Source organism: Myzus persicae, unplaced genomic scaffold (genome assembly GCF_001856785.1).
Source record: "Myzus persicae strain clone G006 unplaced genomic scaffold, MPER_G0061.0, whole genome shotgun sequence".
NCBI classification, from domain to species: Eukaryota; Metazoa; Arthropoda; class Insecta; order Hemiptera; family Aphididae; genus Myzus; species Myzus persicae.
This window is the reverse complement of record NW_019100468.1, coordinates 1,491,159-1,509,762: the sequence shown is the minus strand read 5'-3', so window position 1 is coordinate 1,509,762 and position 18,604 is coordinate 1,491,159. Positions and strand designations below refer to the sequence as shown.

At 31.8% G+C, this 18,604-nt stretch overlaps 1 protein-coding gene across 1 annotated transcript in view; it reads left to right on the top strand.

Annotated features, from left to right (window-relative positions):
* Window positions 1–6,797: 6,797 nt before the first annotated feature.
* LOC111029412 overlaps window positions 6,798–18,604 on the top strand; it is a 34,075-nt gene continuing 22,268 nt past the window's right edge. The window contains exon 1 of the mRNA XM_022308433.1: window positions 6,798–7,344. Within this exon, the coding sequence (XP_022164125.1) occupies window positions 6,798–7,344 (547 nt within the window). The remainder of the gene's footprint in view (window positions 7,345–18,604) is intronic.

Below are 18,604 nucleotides of genomic sequence, written 5' to 3'. Positions count from 1 at the left end.
CTTGTGCTGTTTTAACATTTATGAGTATTATGTCTAACGGTTGAAAATTATATTCTTTGATTCATATTTAACACAATTTTAAAACAATATTTCAATGTACGGAAATTGAGATAAAATTATGTTAAGTATTACTTTTTTAACGGTAACTTATTACTTTTGACTTTTACCCGAGTAGGTAATTAAGACTGTCTGGTTATTCATTATTTATTTAATAGTTATAATTAACTTAAATTGTTTATAAAGATATTTAACGACTATCTAATCTATAATTATTTCAGTATGACTAAATGGTTTTCCTTGCATACATAGACGTTGTCATTAATTATTATGAGTAGAGCCTGGAGCCATGCACTTAAAAGGTGCAAAGTATTTTGCAATGCAAATATGCATAATCGAAATGGAAAATATGCTCCTATATGCATAAAAAAAATTAAAATATGCAGTATAAAATGAAATAAAAAATTTAGACCAAAAAAAAAAAATTGAAAATGTTGAAAATATTTAATCTAGGTGTATCCTATTAATTTTCATAAGAATTTATTAGTTATTTTACTGCGTTTATAGCTCACAAAAAAGTGATTGCAAACTAATTAGTTAAACGTTTAAACGTCACCTCGCGTTGATAGACAATTTAAAAAGTTATTTTATTCTGTAAATGAGATTACATTTTTCATTATATAGGTATTAGGGACCTAACAAATATTTTATATTAATATATATATATATATTATATTACTGTACTATTACTACCGTGTACAATAGTGTTATTATTATTATTATTCGTTTGATCCGGCCGCGGCCGACGGTAAAATTATCCGCTGATGGACTGTTCCTGAAATCCTATGGCCGTTGTGTGTTATATACCTTATATTATTAATGTATAATATGTTTGCGTATAATTGGTATATTTATTAAATTGTATATAAGTATATAACTTATAATTGTTATTATTCATGTCCATTCATTTTCATTAATATTACATAATATATACGTTAATTTATTCAGTTTTCTTTGCTCAGAAAAATATTTAATTCTGTCTGTAGTTAACCGCCATGATAGAGATAACCTGGCGGGAGGCAAACCGTTATGTTTACTTTTATTATCTTCGTACTGAATTAAAAAATTTTTTGAATACAAATGGAGTTTATACAACATGACTTTTTGAATTAAAAAGTTAAGTACATTAGGTTGTTATTGGACAATAAATAGCACTGTCCAGTGTGTAAGTTTTATATGTGCCCAAGGCTGAGTAGTAAAAATGCACTTGTTGATATGTATGCAATTAGGTATTAAAAATTAGCAACCATGCAATTAATATTGATCAAATAAAATACAAAAATACCACAACACTAGGTTGATAAAAAAAAAATAGTAAATACAATTTTTTCAATATTATGCTCATAAGTCATAACATATTACGAAACATGATAAAATATATTGTTTTTATTTACTAGTAAGTTACATTTTGTATATAAGTAGCAGTATAAGTAAAGTATGTTAAACAAAGGTTTTTTTATTTTTATTTCGCATCTTGAGAGAAGACTGGCTAACACTTGTATTTGTCATACGATTTTAGTAAAATCGTTCAACCTCCTAATTTTTTTTTGTCATTTTATTTATGTATTCCGTGATGGATGCTTTTATTCCAGCAGCAGATGTATGCTGTAAAGATAATAATCATTTTATATAGTATTGCATTTATTACTGAACTAAATCAAACCATTATTGTTATTTGTTACCATTATAGTATACTCTAGAGTATATCAATAATATATAATTTTCATTCATCCATATAGGTACACAATCGTTATTATTATATAATTATGCAGGCCTTTATTGTGTTTTTTTTCAGTTTAGAAATACTTTACACACGCTTGTATAATATAGAACAAGATATTCTAGAAAGTTCTTCCTGACACACTATAAAACTAGGGTTATCAATAATATTAATTATTTCCTTCATTTCATGTTCATTTGCATTTTTTAGGACAATGTTTCCTCATTTACTACTCCAAATCATAATTATTATATTTAAATTTAAAATTCAAAATTATTATAAATTATAAATTATTTATTAAAATATAAAATGTAATTATTAAATATCGAAAATACATAGTCACAAGTTTTTTTATAGATATTTCAACTTTCAAGTTCAAATTTTAATAAAATTGGATAATTAAATGAAAAATTTGCACAAGTGGGTCTGTTTTATTATAGTACTGATTGCCAAGCATTTTATTGTAATTAAAGTGTTACATTTGAATTCAATGATAACCGTTGTAGATAATGAGCAGAGACAATGTGACCAGTGACACCCTACTATCATAGCATGCTTGTATAAATAATAGTAACAATAGTATAATAATAATATTTAATAACTCGATAATACTTCCCTACTTTATTTTATTAATTTGAAATTATTATGTATTTTGTAATATGTCTAATATACCTCAAAAGGATAAAAATAATAAATAAGTATCTATTGAGGTACGTCAAAAATTAATCATCTAAGCATTTGAAAAATAAAAAATAAGTGAATCTAATAACATGAGTTAGCATATTCATATCAGAAGAATGACAATAAAACTTCATATTTAAAAGTAATAATTTAAATATATCTTAAATCACAGTAATTTTTGTTTTAATTTATTAACCAACATTGAATTGATAAAAATACGTCAGTCTCCGTTTTCAGCCAAAATCGATCTTTCCGTTTACCGCGACGTCAGTTTTCCGGCAGTATAATAATATATATATTTCCATATTCCGTTAATACAAATTTCGGTTCTTATATTTTGGTAGCCCCTTATAATAAAATTGAAATATTGCATTGAGGAAATGATTAAAAGTAATTAAAAAGAGATAATAATCATTTTTTTTAAAGTTGTATACCCATATAAGATTGATAAAATAAAATAATAATATGTTTTATACTTGTAAAAATACTAATTCGTGTAATTTAGTGCCTAACTTCATAAAATAATTTAATTTTAAAGGTATAATTAAATATTGAACATATTACTTATTTGATGTATATATATATAAAAATTATATTAATCAATTTATATAAACTTCTTAATGGTATTATATATTTATCAAATTATAAACCTCATTTGTTTTACCTATATAATTTAAATTTATTATATTTTTATGTGATTTTGATATCTAATGTATTAACTGTTAAAACAAAATTCTATGTATACAATAAAAGATTATTTATTTAATTTATAAGTATTACGCGAATGGCTTTTTAAAAATGTATATTAAACAAATAATTGATTAACTAATTGCTGTTTTTATTTTAAAATTCATTGCCAACAATTATCAATAACTTTATATGTTTTCATAGCAAGAGGTTACCAAAATATAATAACTGAAAATTGTAGTAGCGGAAATTGGAAATACATTATTCATTTGTTCTAGCGGTAAACGGACTTGACGGTAAACGGAAAGGTTGATTTTTTTGGAAGAGTAGATCACCCAAAAATACAGTGGTCGTCGTGTATTGGACCAATTCATTATTTGATTGACTCATTCGCCTATTAGACTTCAAAAGGTTGGTAGCAATTTGCACGTATACTAACTAACACAAAAAAAAAATCGTCTATTAAAGTCGCCGGGCAACTATTGTCGCGGCAATTTAATTCGTGGCGAAATCGAATACCCAGCATGATTCAAATCTATATAGGTTTTCAACTACAGTGAAATTCACCACGTGTCACCCCGGTTCATGGGCTATGGCTGACTTAGATCAAAAAGCATAACCTGTACCTATTGAATGCATGTCAAATAATTACTCTATGAATTAATATTGAACCTACAAATTACTCGAAACAACATAATATGTAATATATATATTGTTTTTTGGTTTAACTCCAATGAAAATAACCGTATACATGCATGAACATTTTCAAAATATTTTGGCATTTTTTGTACTATATATATTATTAAGGTACAAGAAAATGTCGATTTATTTTAGTTTTTTTTTAAAAATTATTGTCGATAAAAATGTTCATTCGGTCAAATAACTTGAAAATGTAATACAAGGTTCCTCGTAAGAGTTGTTAATGAAAATTACAATAGAAAAATATTATATCATCAACAATAATGTTTGAATAATATTCTATCCTTTGGTAATATTGATATTTATACATTATTTTAACCTATATGCATAACATATTATTGGAAATTTAATATCTAAATTAAAACACCAAATTTTTCTTTTTATCGTTCGTTTTTATGGCGCCCTAGGGCACCTGTCCCATTGCCCCTCCCTCTTCTTGGGGCGGCTATGGCTAATGAAACAAAATGTCTAAGAACCGTCCTTAAATGAATCGTTACCAATCACCTGTTAGAAACAGTAGGTTAATTGACACATTTCACATTTTCACCTAGATCCAAAAGTGTTCCTAATAATTAGCGGCTTCCACTGTACAAGGAATGGACCAATGTAACTGTGACGAAATCAACGACTTATATATATTGTACATTAAACCATATTTTAAATACACATTTCCATTTGACGCAAAAGACGCTATTTTCCACCGATCTATAGACTTTTTCTGAACTATTTAATGCCCACCTAAGACGTTCTTTTGAGATGGTCTCTTGAAAAGCGTTATAAGCGAATTTTTCTGTAGTTACATGTAAACGTTACAAGTGAGGTGTTAGACGAATCCGACTAAATCTCAGGCTATATTAAGTGCTTGTTTAGTGGCAGTATAGTATTCATACGAAGCTGGTAAGTGGAGTGATCATTTAAATATATGTAAGCTTTACTTGAGTGCAGTATAAACAGAGTTCGTTCGTTTGCCAAACAAAAGTATTCGATATTTTCTCCACTATATGAAAAAACATTAAATCATACATATTTAATATGTTTTTATATCAAAAAACATTCAAAACTGACAGTTTATTTCACAACTCAAAATCGGTCAGCAAAATACTATACCTATTGGCACCTATTTATTTATGATAATATTATAAGTAACCTAAATAGTTTGGTCTTACCAACTGTTTTAAACTTGTACCCACCTAGTCCGATAACGCAATATCGTTCTTTTCTATAAATGTTTTTCGAAAATAAGTTATATATTTATCATATACGTAAATATTGTAGTTACATGAACTATATAGTAACTATATATATTATGTATTATATATATATTATGTATATATGAAACAATTACGCTGTAATAGATAATTATAGTAGAAAATGATTTGTATATTCTGTGTAATATATATTTCTATAAACGACAAACCTGGTAAAAAAAATAGAGGAAGATAAGTTTTAAAAGATAAAAAGAGGAGTATGTCACCGATAAACAAAAAAACCAGAAAAATAAAACGGTCAAGAATAATATCAGTGCTAAGTAAATCGTAATAAACTAGGGCGGCGCTGTACTACTTGATAGTATACACATATAGGTTACCGCTTTATCCCTGAGATATATAATATAATAACGAAATATTTTTCGTGGTAACGGTATTGTAGTGATTTCGGCGGTGCGTATGTATAACATGATATTACACTATTTTATTTATTAATTTCCAGAAAAAGGGGTTCGTATAATATATTATGATGTAGTACCGCCGCGGTGGCGGGCCGTTTAAAACCCCATTGCCGCGCTTGACAGGCATCGGATATACTATTATTATTATTATTATTATCATTATTTCTTCATATCGTTCCGGGCGTCAAAAACACTATACGACCGTGCGGCAAGTGCGGCCCGGCTCAAAAGAGATTAGAACGGTGGAGTAAAAAAAAAAAAAAAAGGTACAGAGGTATTATATATTATACACATATATTATTGTGGTGTGCACTCGTCTTTTTGGCGGCGTTTGTTGATGAATAGCGATAGAACGAGACGGACTTATGTAGGTACAGCAGTACGCTCACAGATGCACATATAGTACTATACTATACATACGCAACATCACACGACGCCGGAGAACGTACCTTATACCTATAATATAATAATATAATATATTAGGCCTGACGGACAGAGACGGAGATGCCAGAATCGGAGAGAGACAGAGAGGAAATTAGAAATCGGTCTCTATCCTGATTTACCTGTGAGCGTACACACACTGGTAAAATATTATATGTACTATTGCGATGTGTGTGTGTGTGTGTGTGTGTGTGTGTGTGTGTGTGTGTGTGTGTGTGTGTGTGCCCCACTAACGAGTCGGCGGTAAGCTCCTTTGATCTCTCGCCGCGCTTGTAAACCGAAACTCCGCCCCTGTACGGAACGCGCGCGCACACTCACACGCTCACACGCTCACACATGCACACACGTCACACACACACACATACACAAATACACACGCACACAGGGGTCCGTGGCCGAATCGGGGTAGTAAATATACCTCGGTGGGGGTTGGGTAACGCACTCGGGCTCGACTATAATAGCATATAATAATAATAATAATAATAATAACATAATATATAATGTAATGTGTATTATAACTCTTGACGTTTCGCCTCCCACCACCACCTCCTCCCCGAGGACGGAGAGCGCGCGCGCGCACCGCCCTTGGCCGGCCAGAAAACGTCGCCGTCCCGCCGCATAAGCATACCGCCACGCGAACCGTCACGACCGACCGCTGCAGTTGTGCACACCCACATCGCATCACCGCCGCCGCCGCCGTCACCCACCCGGAGCACATCCGACCGAACTCAATCCAACACTTGGCCGTCACCGACTCGTCACGGTTCAGATAACGTTTCGTCTGGCACACGACGATATCGCTGCTCGCACAATATCTGCAATATCATCACCGTCGTCGTCGTCATGATGTCTAGGTCGGCTCGACTTGGACGTTACGCGGCCGTCGCGTTGGCCGCGCTGCTGTTGGTCTGGGCCGCCGATTCCGCTTCCGCCGATTCCATTTCCCCCGACGATTCCGCTTCCGGTTCCGACGATTCCGCCTCGGACGATTACCCCTCCACCCCCGGTACATCTACAACCACCGAATCCGCCGTCTCGGCCGCCGCCGCCGCTCTCAGGGCGGACGTCGTGTACGAACTCGCTGACCTGGCGTTCACGCGTCTGGTGGCGCACAACTGTTACGAGGCATACGATCCGGTAAAGTGTCACGAGCTTTCCGACATGTCAGCCAAGGACGTGCGCCTTTACTTCGGCGGACTACTGCCCCGCAACGAGACAGTGGTAGCCGTACTCCTGGACAGCGACGCGCAGCTCACAGGCAAGCCGCACGACGCGTTCCTCGTGCTCGACCCGTTCCCCGCTTACAAGTTCGGCCACCCCGTGTTCATGTTCTACGTGGACGTGGGCGTGACCGTGTGGAAATGCGAAGACACCGAGGGCATATACACAGGTACGCATACACGCGATACACATAATATAATATATATGTACAAATATACAATCTGTTAGAGTTAGACCTAGGGTAGAATTCTATAGTTCTTTAATTTTCTTTCCTTACTACCCGACAATATATACCTAATAATATAATACAATACACCGAGAAAACCTATAATAATACCAGACGCGCTGGGTCACTGAAAATATGTAGTCCACTCTTCTGAAGGTTCTGCAGTGTATGTTCCCAAAAAAATGTTCGCTACTTCTAGGGAGGAGGACATTGTAACGGTAGTTATTTTTTCTCGCCACTGAATTCCGTGCCCGCGCTGCCATTCAAATTGATATTGATACTAAGGTTACATTACCACTGCCGGCAAGACCGTAAAGCTTGACGATTTAAACGCCCGTGACATCGCTTGTCCACGTTTCTGGTGAAAATGACTCATTTTTGTCTTCAAAAAATAAATGTCCTCGAAATCACTAGCATTTACTAGCTTCTGAACTTCGTCTAGGCAAACTATGAGTTGAGTCGATGTTATAGTATGAAAATGCATTATTTTAGTGTTTAAATTTTTGTTGAGGGTTGAGGGCTGTGAATTTGTGTGTCCTAAGCGTTTATATAGGATAAATTACGTTTTTGTTTCAATTTCAATCTAAAATTATGTACATTGTTAAGATCTTACTAGTTACCAGGGATCCGTTAAAAAAAAAAATTAGTCTACTTTACTTTGCGTTCCGAATTGTCACTGACATTGAAGAAAAACTTTTTAGTTTTTATATTTATGGACTGTATAAGGAGCGCTTTTCGTTTAGAATGATTTACGCGTGGGAAGATGGGTGTTAACTTTTGCAAAAATGTTTAACTTTGATCAACAATCATGATTCAGTATTCACACCTTTAGTATTGAACTGAACATCAATGCACCAACAATTTAAGAATGTGCTAATATAAATGTAAATATGTCGAAATATTTTGAATGCGCGTGTGAATTAAAATTAATAGTTTATTAATAATTTATCGATTTCTGTTTAAAGGATTAACATTAAATATATATATTATTTAAATTCATCTTATAATAATAAAGCAGCCTAAGCATAACTTGTTAGGACATACCTATATACGCAAATATCAAAATATAATGAAAATACTATGATTTGTAAAACTTGTAAGGTCTTACAAATCTATATTAAATCATATATTGCAAACCATAAGAAACAAAAAGTTACAAAAATAAATTTACAACTGCCACAATACCATTATTAAAAAAAACTATTTTACGCATATTATCATGTAACACATCAGCATAATAGTATGAGACACGAGTCTTCGAAAAAGAACGAAGTAAACAAGTCGTACTTACCGTGAGCTCGAAACCATTCGATATAATATTTAGACCAAATTCCTGTATTTGTTAGAAAAAACATGTTTCAATATATTGAAGAGAATATCTCGCCAATTATTTTAATGTACAAAAAGCTTAAAAAATATGTTACAAAAGATCATGGGCCTATAATACTGACTTGTGCATAACAAATTCTTGGTGGATATACATCGAACAATATGATAAAACAAACAAACAATGTGGGTGTAAACTAAAATAATATTATCTACGAAGCCGCGTATTCCTACAGATTCGAAATTCACAATTCCGTCCACAGTTCTGTCTCTGATGTCCATGGTTGTACAAAAGAACGTGTTGTATAAATGGCGTCAGGATTAAGAATTATAGCGATGTTATTATACTGAACACCGATTATGATACAATTGTTGTTAAATATTACAATAGTATGAACTATATTAAGACGTATAATGTTATATTTTTCCCACCGTATTTCTATATACGACGCGCGTTATAAATATTATATTTCATATTATTATTATTATTATTATTATTTTGTTCGGCGGCGGCGTCCGGTGACCGGCAAAGCTCCTCAAAGAACGGTGCGGCGGCGGGCCGGGGGGTTAGCCACGAGCCAACAGGTTTTGATGTGTGCCGCCACAGCCACCGCCGCCGCCGCCGCCGCCCTGATCCCGCGCCTTTGTGAGCCGCCGCCGACGCCGACGCCGCCGATCGGTCTTTAAATATATAATAATAATAATAATAATAATAATGTATATACGTCTCTGTTTTTACTACGCGCCGACGACATAATATTATATTATTATTATTATTATTATTATTATTATTATTATGTATATTATACGTCGTGCGCGCGCACCTGCTTCGGCATATAAACTTCGGCTCCTGCTGATTGAGGGGCGGCACCCCGCTTGCTCGAGGTTTATTATTATCGTCATTATTCTATTATTATACTTTGAGTATATTATTGTACCGCGCGTCGGTGTGTATGCCTACCTACACCATATTATATTATAATACCCGACGTTTCCTCCCCACCCCACCCCTCCCACCACCACCGGCCAACAAGGCCCGCCGTTTGTTTCGTGTGCACTCGTCCGCTCCACAATCAGAGACGTAAAAACAAAACGACTTTTTAGTATATTTCAACGTTCAAATACGGTTTTTTACGATAACACTGTGTGCGTACGGGGTTATTTCGTCATGGTGAACTACATCGAAATTTGATTAAAATCCCATAGATCCCAACATTCATGTATAATATACTTATAGATTATAGATATAAATAAAAAAACAGTAAGCCCCAATGGTTTTGTCATAGGCATATATATATGTCTATGGGTTTTGTCAGTTATCTATATCGTGTTATCATATAACAATGTAAACATTGCCGTTTAGGCAAATGGCGGACTAACTTCAAAATCCTGTACAGTGCTTGGGGATAGTGGGCTATCTAGTTGTTAAATATATATGTCTATGAATATACTAGATAATATCAACTATAGTATGGCATAATCTATAAACTCTCGTCTTCCAAGATTTTTATGAGTTAGTGAAGGACCTTTTGACATTAATTGTATAATATGGATTTTTTACCACTATTCAAAAATACACTAATAACGTTAATTTTACTAATGCAAATACAATAGTCCATTTTCGGTGGGTACACTACTTGCGACTCACACGATGTTGGCCCCGTAGGTGTCTGTGTAGTAGGTACAGGTATATTCAGTGGCGATTGCACTCGATCCGATGGTAGGCATTTGACTTACGGATAATTGCCGCTCTAATTTACCTTAATAGTAAACCGGCGCATCAAAATCAACTATCACGAAAAACTAAGGTAGTGGGTACATCATATTACCATAGCTAAAATAACATTAATAGAATAATATGAAGTTATAATAATGACATTGCTTTTCAGACAATTATTGTAATTTTTTATACTTATTGATTCTGCATGTTAATAATATGTTAGAAAAACAAAATACTATGTGGTATTGTAAATGTTGTAGGTATATGATATTAAGTGTTTAAGTTACGTAAATCGGAATTATTATAAGCACGTAATATTTAAATGTATACCTACCTATATAATAGTATATAATAATATGACAGTATAAAATATACATTGGTAGGATGAAAATTGATTATTGACACACCAATGTATTGTAGTTAGTTTTAATTATCTATATAATTTTTTATGGTAAATAATAATGTGTGCGATACACTATAATATATTTGTTGACAATTTACTATATAGTACTCGTATATTATTATAGCCGGTAATCTACAGGTAAGAATATATTCATTTTTTTTAAATACTTATCTTAAATGTAATCAATGAACAATATAAAAAAAAAATCGATGTTAAGCTAAAATATTTTATATAGTTGCATGCTACATAAATGCGTTTAGTTATATTATATTCGTAAAAATTTAAACAGTGCAGTTTGTTTCGACACTATATTACTGTGTACATTTTAAATCAAGTAAATCTTTTCGTCAAACTTGTAAGTGAATAAAATTGGTTGTATCCTGCAATGAATTATTATGTTGGTCATGAAGATTTGAACATTTTACATAGAAATATTTCAACTCTTTGTGATAATTAAATGATTGATACCCCCGCGTTATACAATTTATTAAAATAAATTGAAATATCCTCGTAATTTTTATTAGATTCCAATATTTATGTAAAAACCAAGCGCTTAAAATGAAAATGATGGCCTTACTATGTAAATTTCCGTCGTTGACATGTAAGCTGAAAATGACGTTTCAAAATAAAAATAAAACATTACGCCGGCGGGCCTGCGTTTGATCTCGCATGTAGGTTATTATTTGTTATTGTTATTATTATACCCACTTTAACCCTATATTATGTCGAATACAAGTGAAATAAACTACATATAGCATTGACAAAAAAAAATGTCATTAAACGTAAAAGATTTATTAATGTATTAAATATGCTAAGAAGGCAATCAAAAAACATTTTACATAATATTAAAAACCCAACACGAATTTGGAAAATTAACATTTAAATAAGCATTTATATTATTATTTGTATTCATCGTATTTGATTCCCCGTACGTATATAGACTGTTTTTATTGTCATGGAAAATTATAATAGGTATGGTTATAATACTGTTTTTAGTATAAAATCCTGTTTGATTAATTTTATTGCTGGACACTTTTATAGTTGTACGCGATACGTAAAAAAAAACAACGACTTTTTTTTAAATAATAAGCGTAGTTGATACTTATTTTATGTTTACAAACTATCTTGGATTCGATTACATGTTCCGACGATGTTTAATAATTCGTTAACACAAATATAAATGCATAATTTATGTACAAAATACTATATAATTAGGTATGATGGTATAATATATGTATACATAGTACAAATTACAATGAATTTTGTATACATTTATTATTCTGACAGTAATACAGTATAACGAGAAAAAACCATAATCGTAACTCGTGGGCCATACCCCAATCACACCGCATTTGGTCTGCAAGATTCTGTATTAGTAATTACTTTAATTATTATTTAACAATCATAATATTTGTCTCCAACTAAATTGTGAAATTAGATGTATTATTAAATATTTGTTGCAGTATTTCCGTACATTGTACATTTCTTAAGTCTTCTTCTTTATTTAAATTCGTGCTTTGTTATTTATATATATATATATATCAAGAGAACAATGTAAATGTTCATTAAGTAGTTATTGTTGATGTTCAATCCATTACTTTAAAATATAATTACGACAAATGAAGGTTATTCCTATAAAAATGAATATACAACTTGTGACCGAATTGTAGAATTAATAAACAATTATTATACGCATGCTGGTTAACTTCTAGGAAAATAAAACATTAGATGGGATGAATACAATTTTTTATCCGTTACTCAGTCTGTTCCTTTGATATATCGTTTTGTACTACGAGGACATTTTTTTCATCATCCGCCATGTGTCACTGAGGCATAGCTTAATAATATTTCACTTATCTAAAACAAAAAACAAATTATCATTTAGTTTGATCAAACATATTATTGCTTAATACATTATAGGTTATAATAATACATTTTAAAAGACTTAAAAATAATATAATATCTGTATCGTCGTTATAATGTTTTTTGGCGATTATATTTTTACAAACGTATAGTTTTATGAATAAAATGATTTCTAAACAAATATGACTATAGTATTTTTATAGAACTTGATAAAATAATATTGAAATGATTTATATTATTTGTTTCAAATTCTCACCGAATCATTGTTTAAATTATCATAAATTTTTTGTAGAGAAGTTGTAAGATGTCAATAATTATGTAAACTGTTGTTAATTGTAATTTATTCTTCAAATATAATATATTCATCATAAATTATATAATATTATGTTAAGTTACATTTAAATACATCGTAGTTGTGGTTTTTTTTTAAACTGAGGACGTACAGAAAATACAGAAGTGAACGAGCAAACGGCATCTAAGAACGTCTTATACTAACATACCTACTGTCGGTACTCGGTACTCACGAGACGACAGATACAAATCAAAAACATGACATTTACATTAAACATGCATATATCGTCAACTATACGTAATTAAACAACAACAATACATATTATACATACGACAGACAAATGACCTTAAATCAAAATAATTTATGATATTAGATCAACGAGGGTGGGAGACCTGAACGAGCGCAACGATAATATTATAGTTTATCACTTGTCATCAGACATTTTTACTTTTATAAATTTTCCGTCACGCCAAAAAAAATCCGTTCCAAAACGTACATCGCGATGTTTACTATAAGTCCCAAGTCCTAATTTCTGCAGCCTACCACACCATATGCACTGCACAGCATTGCAGTCACAATAATACTATTTCACACCGTAACACTGTACAGGTTACAAACATAGCATTGTGCGTGTGTGTGTGTGTGTGTGTGTGTGTGTGTGTGTGTGTGTGTGTGTGTGTGTGTGTGTGTGTGTATGTGTGTGTGTGTAATTTAAAGTCGTTGTCAATGTATAGGAATAATTGCCCATGCACATATGATCGTTTTTAATGGGAGTCAATTACCTACCGAGTGTTAACGGCAGTGGATACGCGGCGTCTAGAACGGCAATTTGTCTGTAATAAATTATGAAGCGTACAAAATATATACACGTCATGTGTAATAAATCGTACGAGTGTTGTATATAGGACGAATGATTTTTATTGACAGATATTTACTGTGCCTTTTGTAGTCGCTATCATAGCCGCTCGATATCAGCCGGCGAAGGTCCATCGGCGAAAACCTTCATATATTGTAATAATATTGCCTGATTTTTTTATTGCACAAGATGTACAATTCGGGAAAATGATCAAACGTAAATTACGGCGATTAATCGTTGTATCTATATTGGTTTTAGTGCACCTACCTCAATTCACGCGAGCACATCGTAATCGGTGTATCACGTTTTGTGAACTAATTCGACCGATATGGCCAATCCGCCCATGGCAGATTGGATGTGGCAAATTATATTTTTTTTATCGTGTTTCAAACTACTTTCTCAACTTTTCTGTTTTCTCTAAACATAATCTCTGAAACTTTCGTCAAAATCGGTGTAATAGTTTTTGAATCTATAAGCTGCAAAAAAAAAAAAAAAAATCTTTTTTGCGGTACATTTTAATGACGAAAACAAATTATACTTTATTTCACGTGTGAGCTTACCTACAACAACCTAATAGTGCTGAAAAAATAAGCTAAAAACACCCTCCAAATATCAATGAATATATTTATAGAACTTTTTTTTGAATATACAAATTTCCAACTTCATAACCTACCTATAGTAGAATTATTATATTATATTGTATTGTTATTTATTGTCAATAATATTGCTTACATTTGTGGCTTGGCATGGCGTGGTTGCTGTAATCAGTCACGCAACGTGGTTGAGAGTACTCAACCGTCCACTGCCGTCTGCCACTAGTTCCCGGGTGGGTGACCAACCAGGGTTCTTAGTAGCAAAAATCTTGCCACGCATATACGAGTTCCGAACATCCGTAAAGGCGTAAACCAACTCTGCCTTAACTTCCTTAAAAATAGCTAATAGCATAAAATGGCCTATGTTGCCGCGGGATAATTAATGGATAAAAAAAATTACCTACATTTTTGTTTGATATGTATATAAAAAAAACAACACGGATTTCATTTGGTTCGGCCAAAGTCACGCAATAGGCACACGTAGTTAATATTATTATATAATATTCGTGCGATGGATACATCGTCGACGATGAAAATCCATTATACTAATATAATGCAGTCTGTGCGTGTGATAATTTCTCGAAATGAAAAACAGATAATATAGATACACCCGTCTCCATTATAATCGAGTTTTGTGTATATATGTACTTATTTATTTTATTAGTCGCCCAGGCTCAACTAGACAATTATTCTACACACTCGTGCAATTATTTTAGTAATTCGAAACTAATGTATATGTATATACATAACTCATAGGTAAAACAAATTCGAGTGCAACAAATCGAGCTGAAATTCACTGAAATTCACTGAAAATATATATTCTTAATAAATTTACGTCTCTATAACATTACATAAGATATTAGGATGTAGCCTGCAACAGAAATACAGAATGTTATACTATAATATATTAGGTATAAAATAAGTATCAACACGAATAATTGAAATTTCGTCTTGGAGGTCGAAATACTGCCGTTGGAGTTTTTGTAATGTTAAGGTGTGCGAGGTTTGAAACACTCATCGGTTTTAGTTTTCTTGTCAAAAAAATTATCGTTAAACATTTCACGCCTTGGCAGTTAATGTCAACCTATGCGATGTGGCGGTTGAAAGCACGTTTTAGAGACGTTTTAACGATAACCAAACCAAACACTCGTCTACACCTCTACTGCCGTATTGCGATAATCGTCCACTGGAGCTAAAAACTTGAAATCATCAAATTCCAAAAGCACTTTAAACGTTTTGAAATATCCGATCAGGTCTGCCGTACAAATCTTCAACATTTCTCTTAGCCCAAACTGTGAATATTCCCAGATAGACTTTCGTCACCTCGGCGGATCGCGATATCCGTTTTGGTATTTTCCCGGGAACCGTTAGCCATATCGTAGCTATCGTGCGGAAACGATTTTAGATTATTATTTATGTGCCATTCATTACTTATTACCACTGGTCTATATTGTTTCGTCGACCGAAACGAGTCCCTCTCCTGGTCCTTAGCCCTTGCCGAGGACCCCGAGCCCAGCGTGAGGGGAACGACAATGACAGTAAAGATGATTACGACGATGATGATGATGATGATGATGATGATGATAATAATAAAAACCAGTTCGGTTACCCTTGAAATAATACAAAAGTGAGGCTTATAATATAATATATACGTGTACGGAGAGTACTCTAATTGTTTAGCGTGTAATTCCTTTTGAGCTGGCTAAGATGCCGCTCCTTTGATCCTCGCCGCCGACAGAAGCTATATTACAGAGTCGGCGGAGGAGGCGGCACGGATCAGATGACGTCACGTAAATCACCTGCCGCCTTATCGCGCAATCACGCCCATAATAATATTTTAATAATGATAATAATAAATTCACAACACATAAGTCCCTCTCCCCACCAGTAACACTATGTATAATACGTATATATAGTAATAGATTACCTAATAATATGCTGTATACAAATGTATAAAATACCATGCACTGCAGATGTACGATATTATAATAAAATTATTTATAGTATTATATACCCCATCGGATACTTAGGCACCGAATTGTATACAGGTATTAGAGGACAGAGGTATTAATGTATTATAGGCCTTATACTATTATAATGCCTATTATTATAGGCACTATAGGTACTAGGTAGGTAGGTAGTAAGCCGTAAAATAGTCTCCACGCACTATGTCCTTAACCGAACCGATTCTATAGTCTATAGTTCTTTATGATGTCACACGTGCCCAATGACAATACTACCCATCTATGATGCAATATTATTCTCTTTCCCGCGTAAATAATAATTATTGTAATATAATATTATACTCGAATGATACATTTAACGGAAGACGCCTACACATTATTTCAAAACAATTAACGTTTTTGAAAACCATTGTTTTACGTACAATTATTTCAAGCCTTTATAAACAAAATTGTTCTTAAAAAAATATAATTTTTTGCCATTTGTTATCTTTATACATTCTTAGTTTTTACTTTTTTTATGAAAACTTTAATTTTAAGTCCATATTCTAAAGCAGTAGGTATATGTTTTGGAATACCTACTTCGATGTACAACAATCGAATTTTTGACGATTTGTTTTATGTGCAAAAACTTTTGATTAGGCATTTAAATTGTTATAAGTGGAATGGAGTGACACAGGGATAAGTACCCCGCTCATTACAACTTTAAGCTCTTATAACTATTTGCTTCTCTTAAATTTGATTTTCATAGATCTAAACACAACGAATAATATTCTGCTTCGGTTTATGAAATTAAAAATGTACGTCGACATTCCAAAGAGTAAACACATAACATAATAATACAAAATAGTACAAAATATATTTCAAGTATGCTATAGCTATAGATAAGCTTAAATATTTTAGTATTATAAGGACATTTGGTTTTGAATAATTTCTCTAACCAATAACCAAACCATATTTTTAGTCATAATTTTATCGAATATTTTTACTAAAAATATTTCAAATTTTAAGTTTTTTGGATCTTTTTCTTTGAGCTTTATTTTTTACCCATAGTTACAATATAAATCTATATACATTATAGTATATAAATTATAAGAAGAAAAAAATATGTACCATGCTATACAGTTTAATTTTAATATGAATAAATTATACATCTATTATAATATAACTAACTGAATAAGTATTCTAGTCTAACTTTATAAAATGTTAACACCGGTTTGTTCTCACCCAATTAAAAAAAAATCTTCACAGCTACTTTCAGAGACATTTATTTGCGTGTAGTATCCATTTGTATATTTTACTAAAAAAGGTTTATTGCAATAAATTTACCCAATGAGATAAACTTTTTTGCTGGTCAATTTTTTTTACCAAAACAATTACAAAGTGGCAATGCTTATACCGATTTATAACATAACGATATAACGGTTAGTACAAAATATGTTCAACTATAAAGTAACACACAACATGTAAATTATGTCCTAAATGTAATATATTTAGAATTTTAAACCATCATCAAAACGGTCATTGTATTGTATTTTGTGATTTTCTTAGCAAGTTCATTTATAATTTTATCCTTAGGTTAAATACTTAAATCAATATCAATATTCAAATATTAACTTTTTCAGTGCTAAGCTGATATGTACACTGCTACACATCCCCGTCAGAAAAATGAATCTAAAAATTGAATATTGAATTTTTTTACTTATGATTTCTAGAAATAAATACCATACTAAATTCTAAAGTTCAAAACATTTAGAAATCATAATTCACTTTTTAAGTTTTAATAATGTATGCTACGTGTTTTTAAAAAACAGTATTCACTGCTAATAAACATGTATTACCATAGGACACAATAAAAAAGAAACTACAACAAAAATTAATAGATTTATGAGCTATAAAATGTGTGTCAATTGGTACAAATCATTTAATATATTTAAGCAAAACAAAAATACTTTTAACCAAAATTATGTATCTATATATACTATATAGGTACAAACCTACTTATTTTCCAAAATAAATAATTAAATTAAACAATATCTCAGTAATTATTAATTTATAAAAGATCAGAAGAGATTAGGTATTCATGCGAGATCCTTTTATTGTTTTGTTACCAAAATTACAAAAATTATCAAAATATATAGAATTGTATATCTTTATATTTTTATGATAGGTTTGACTATCATAATATG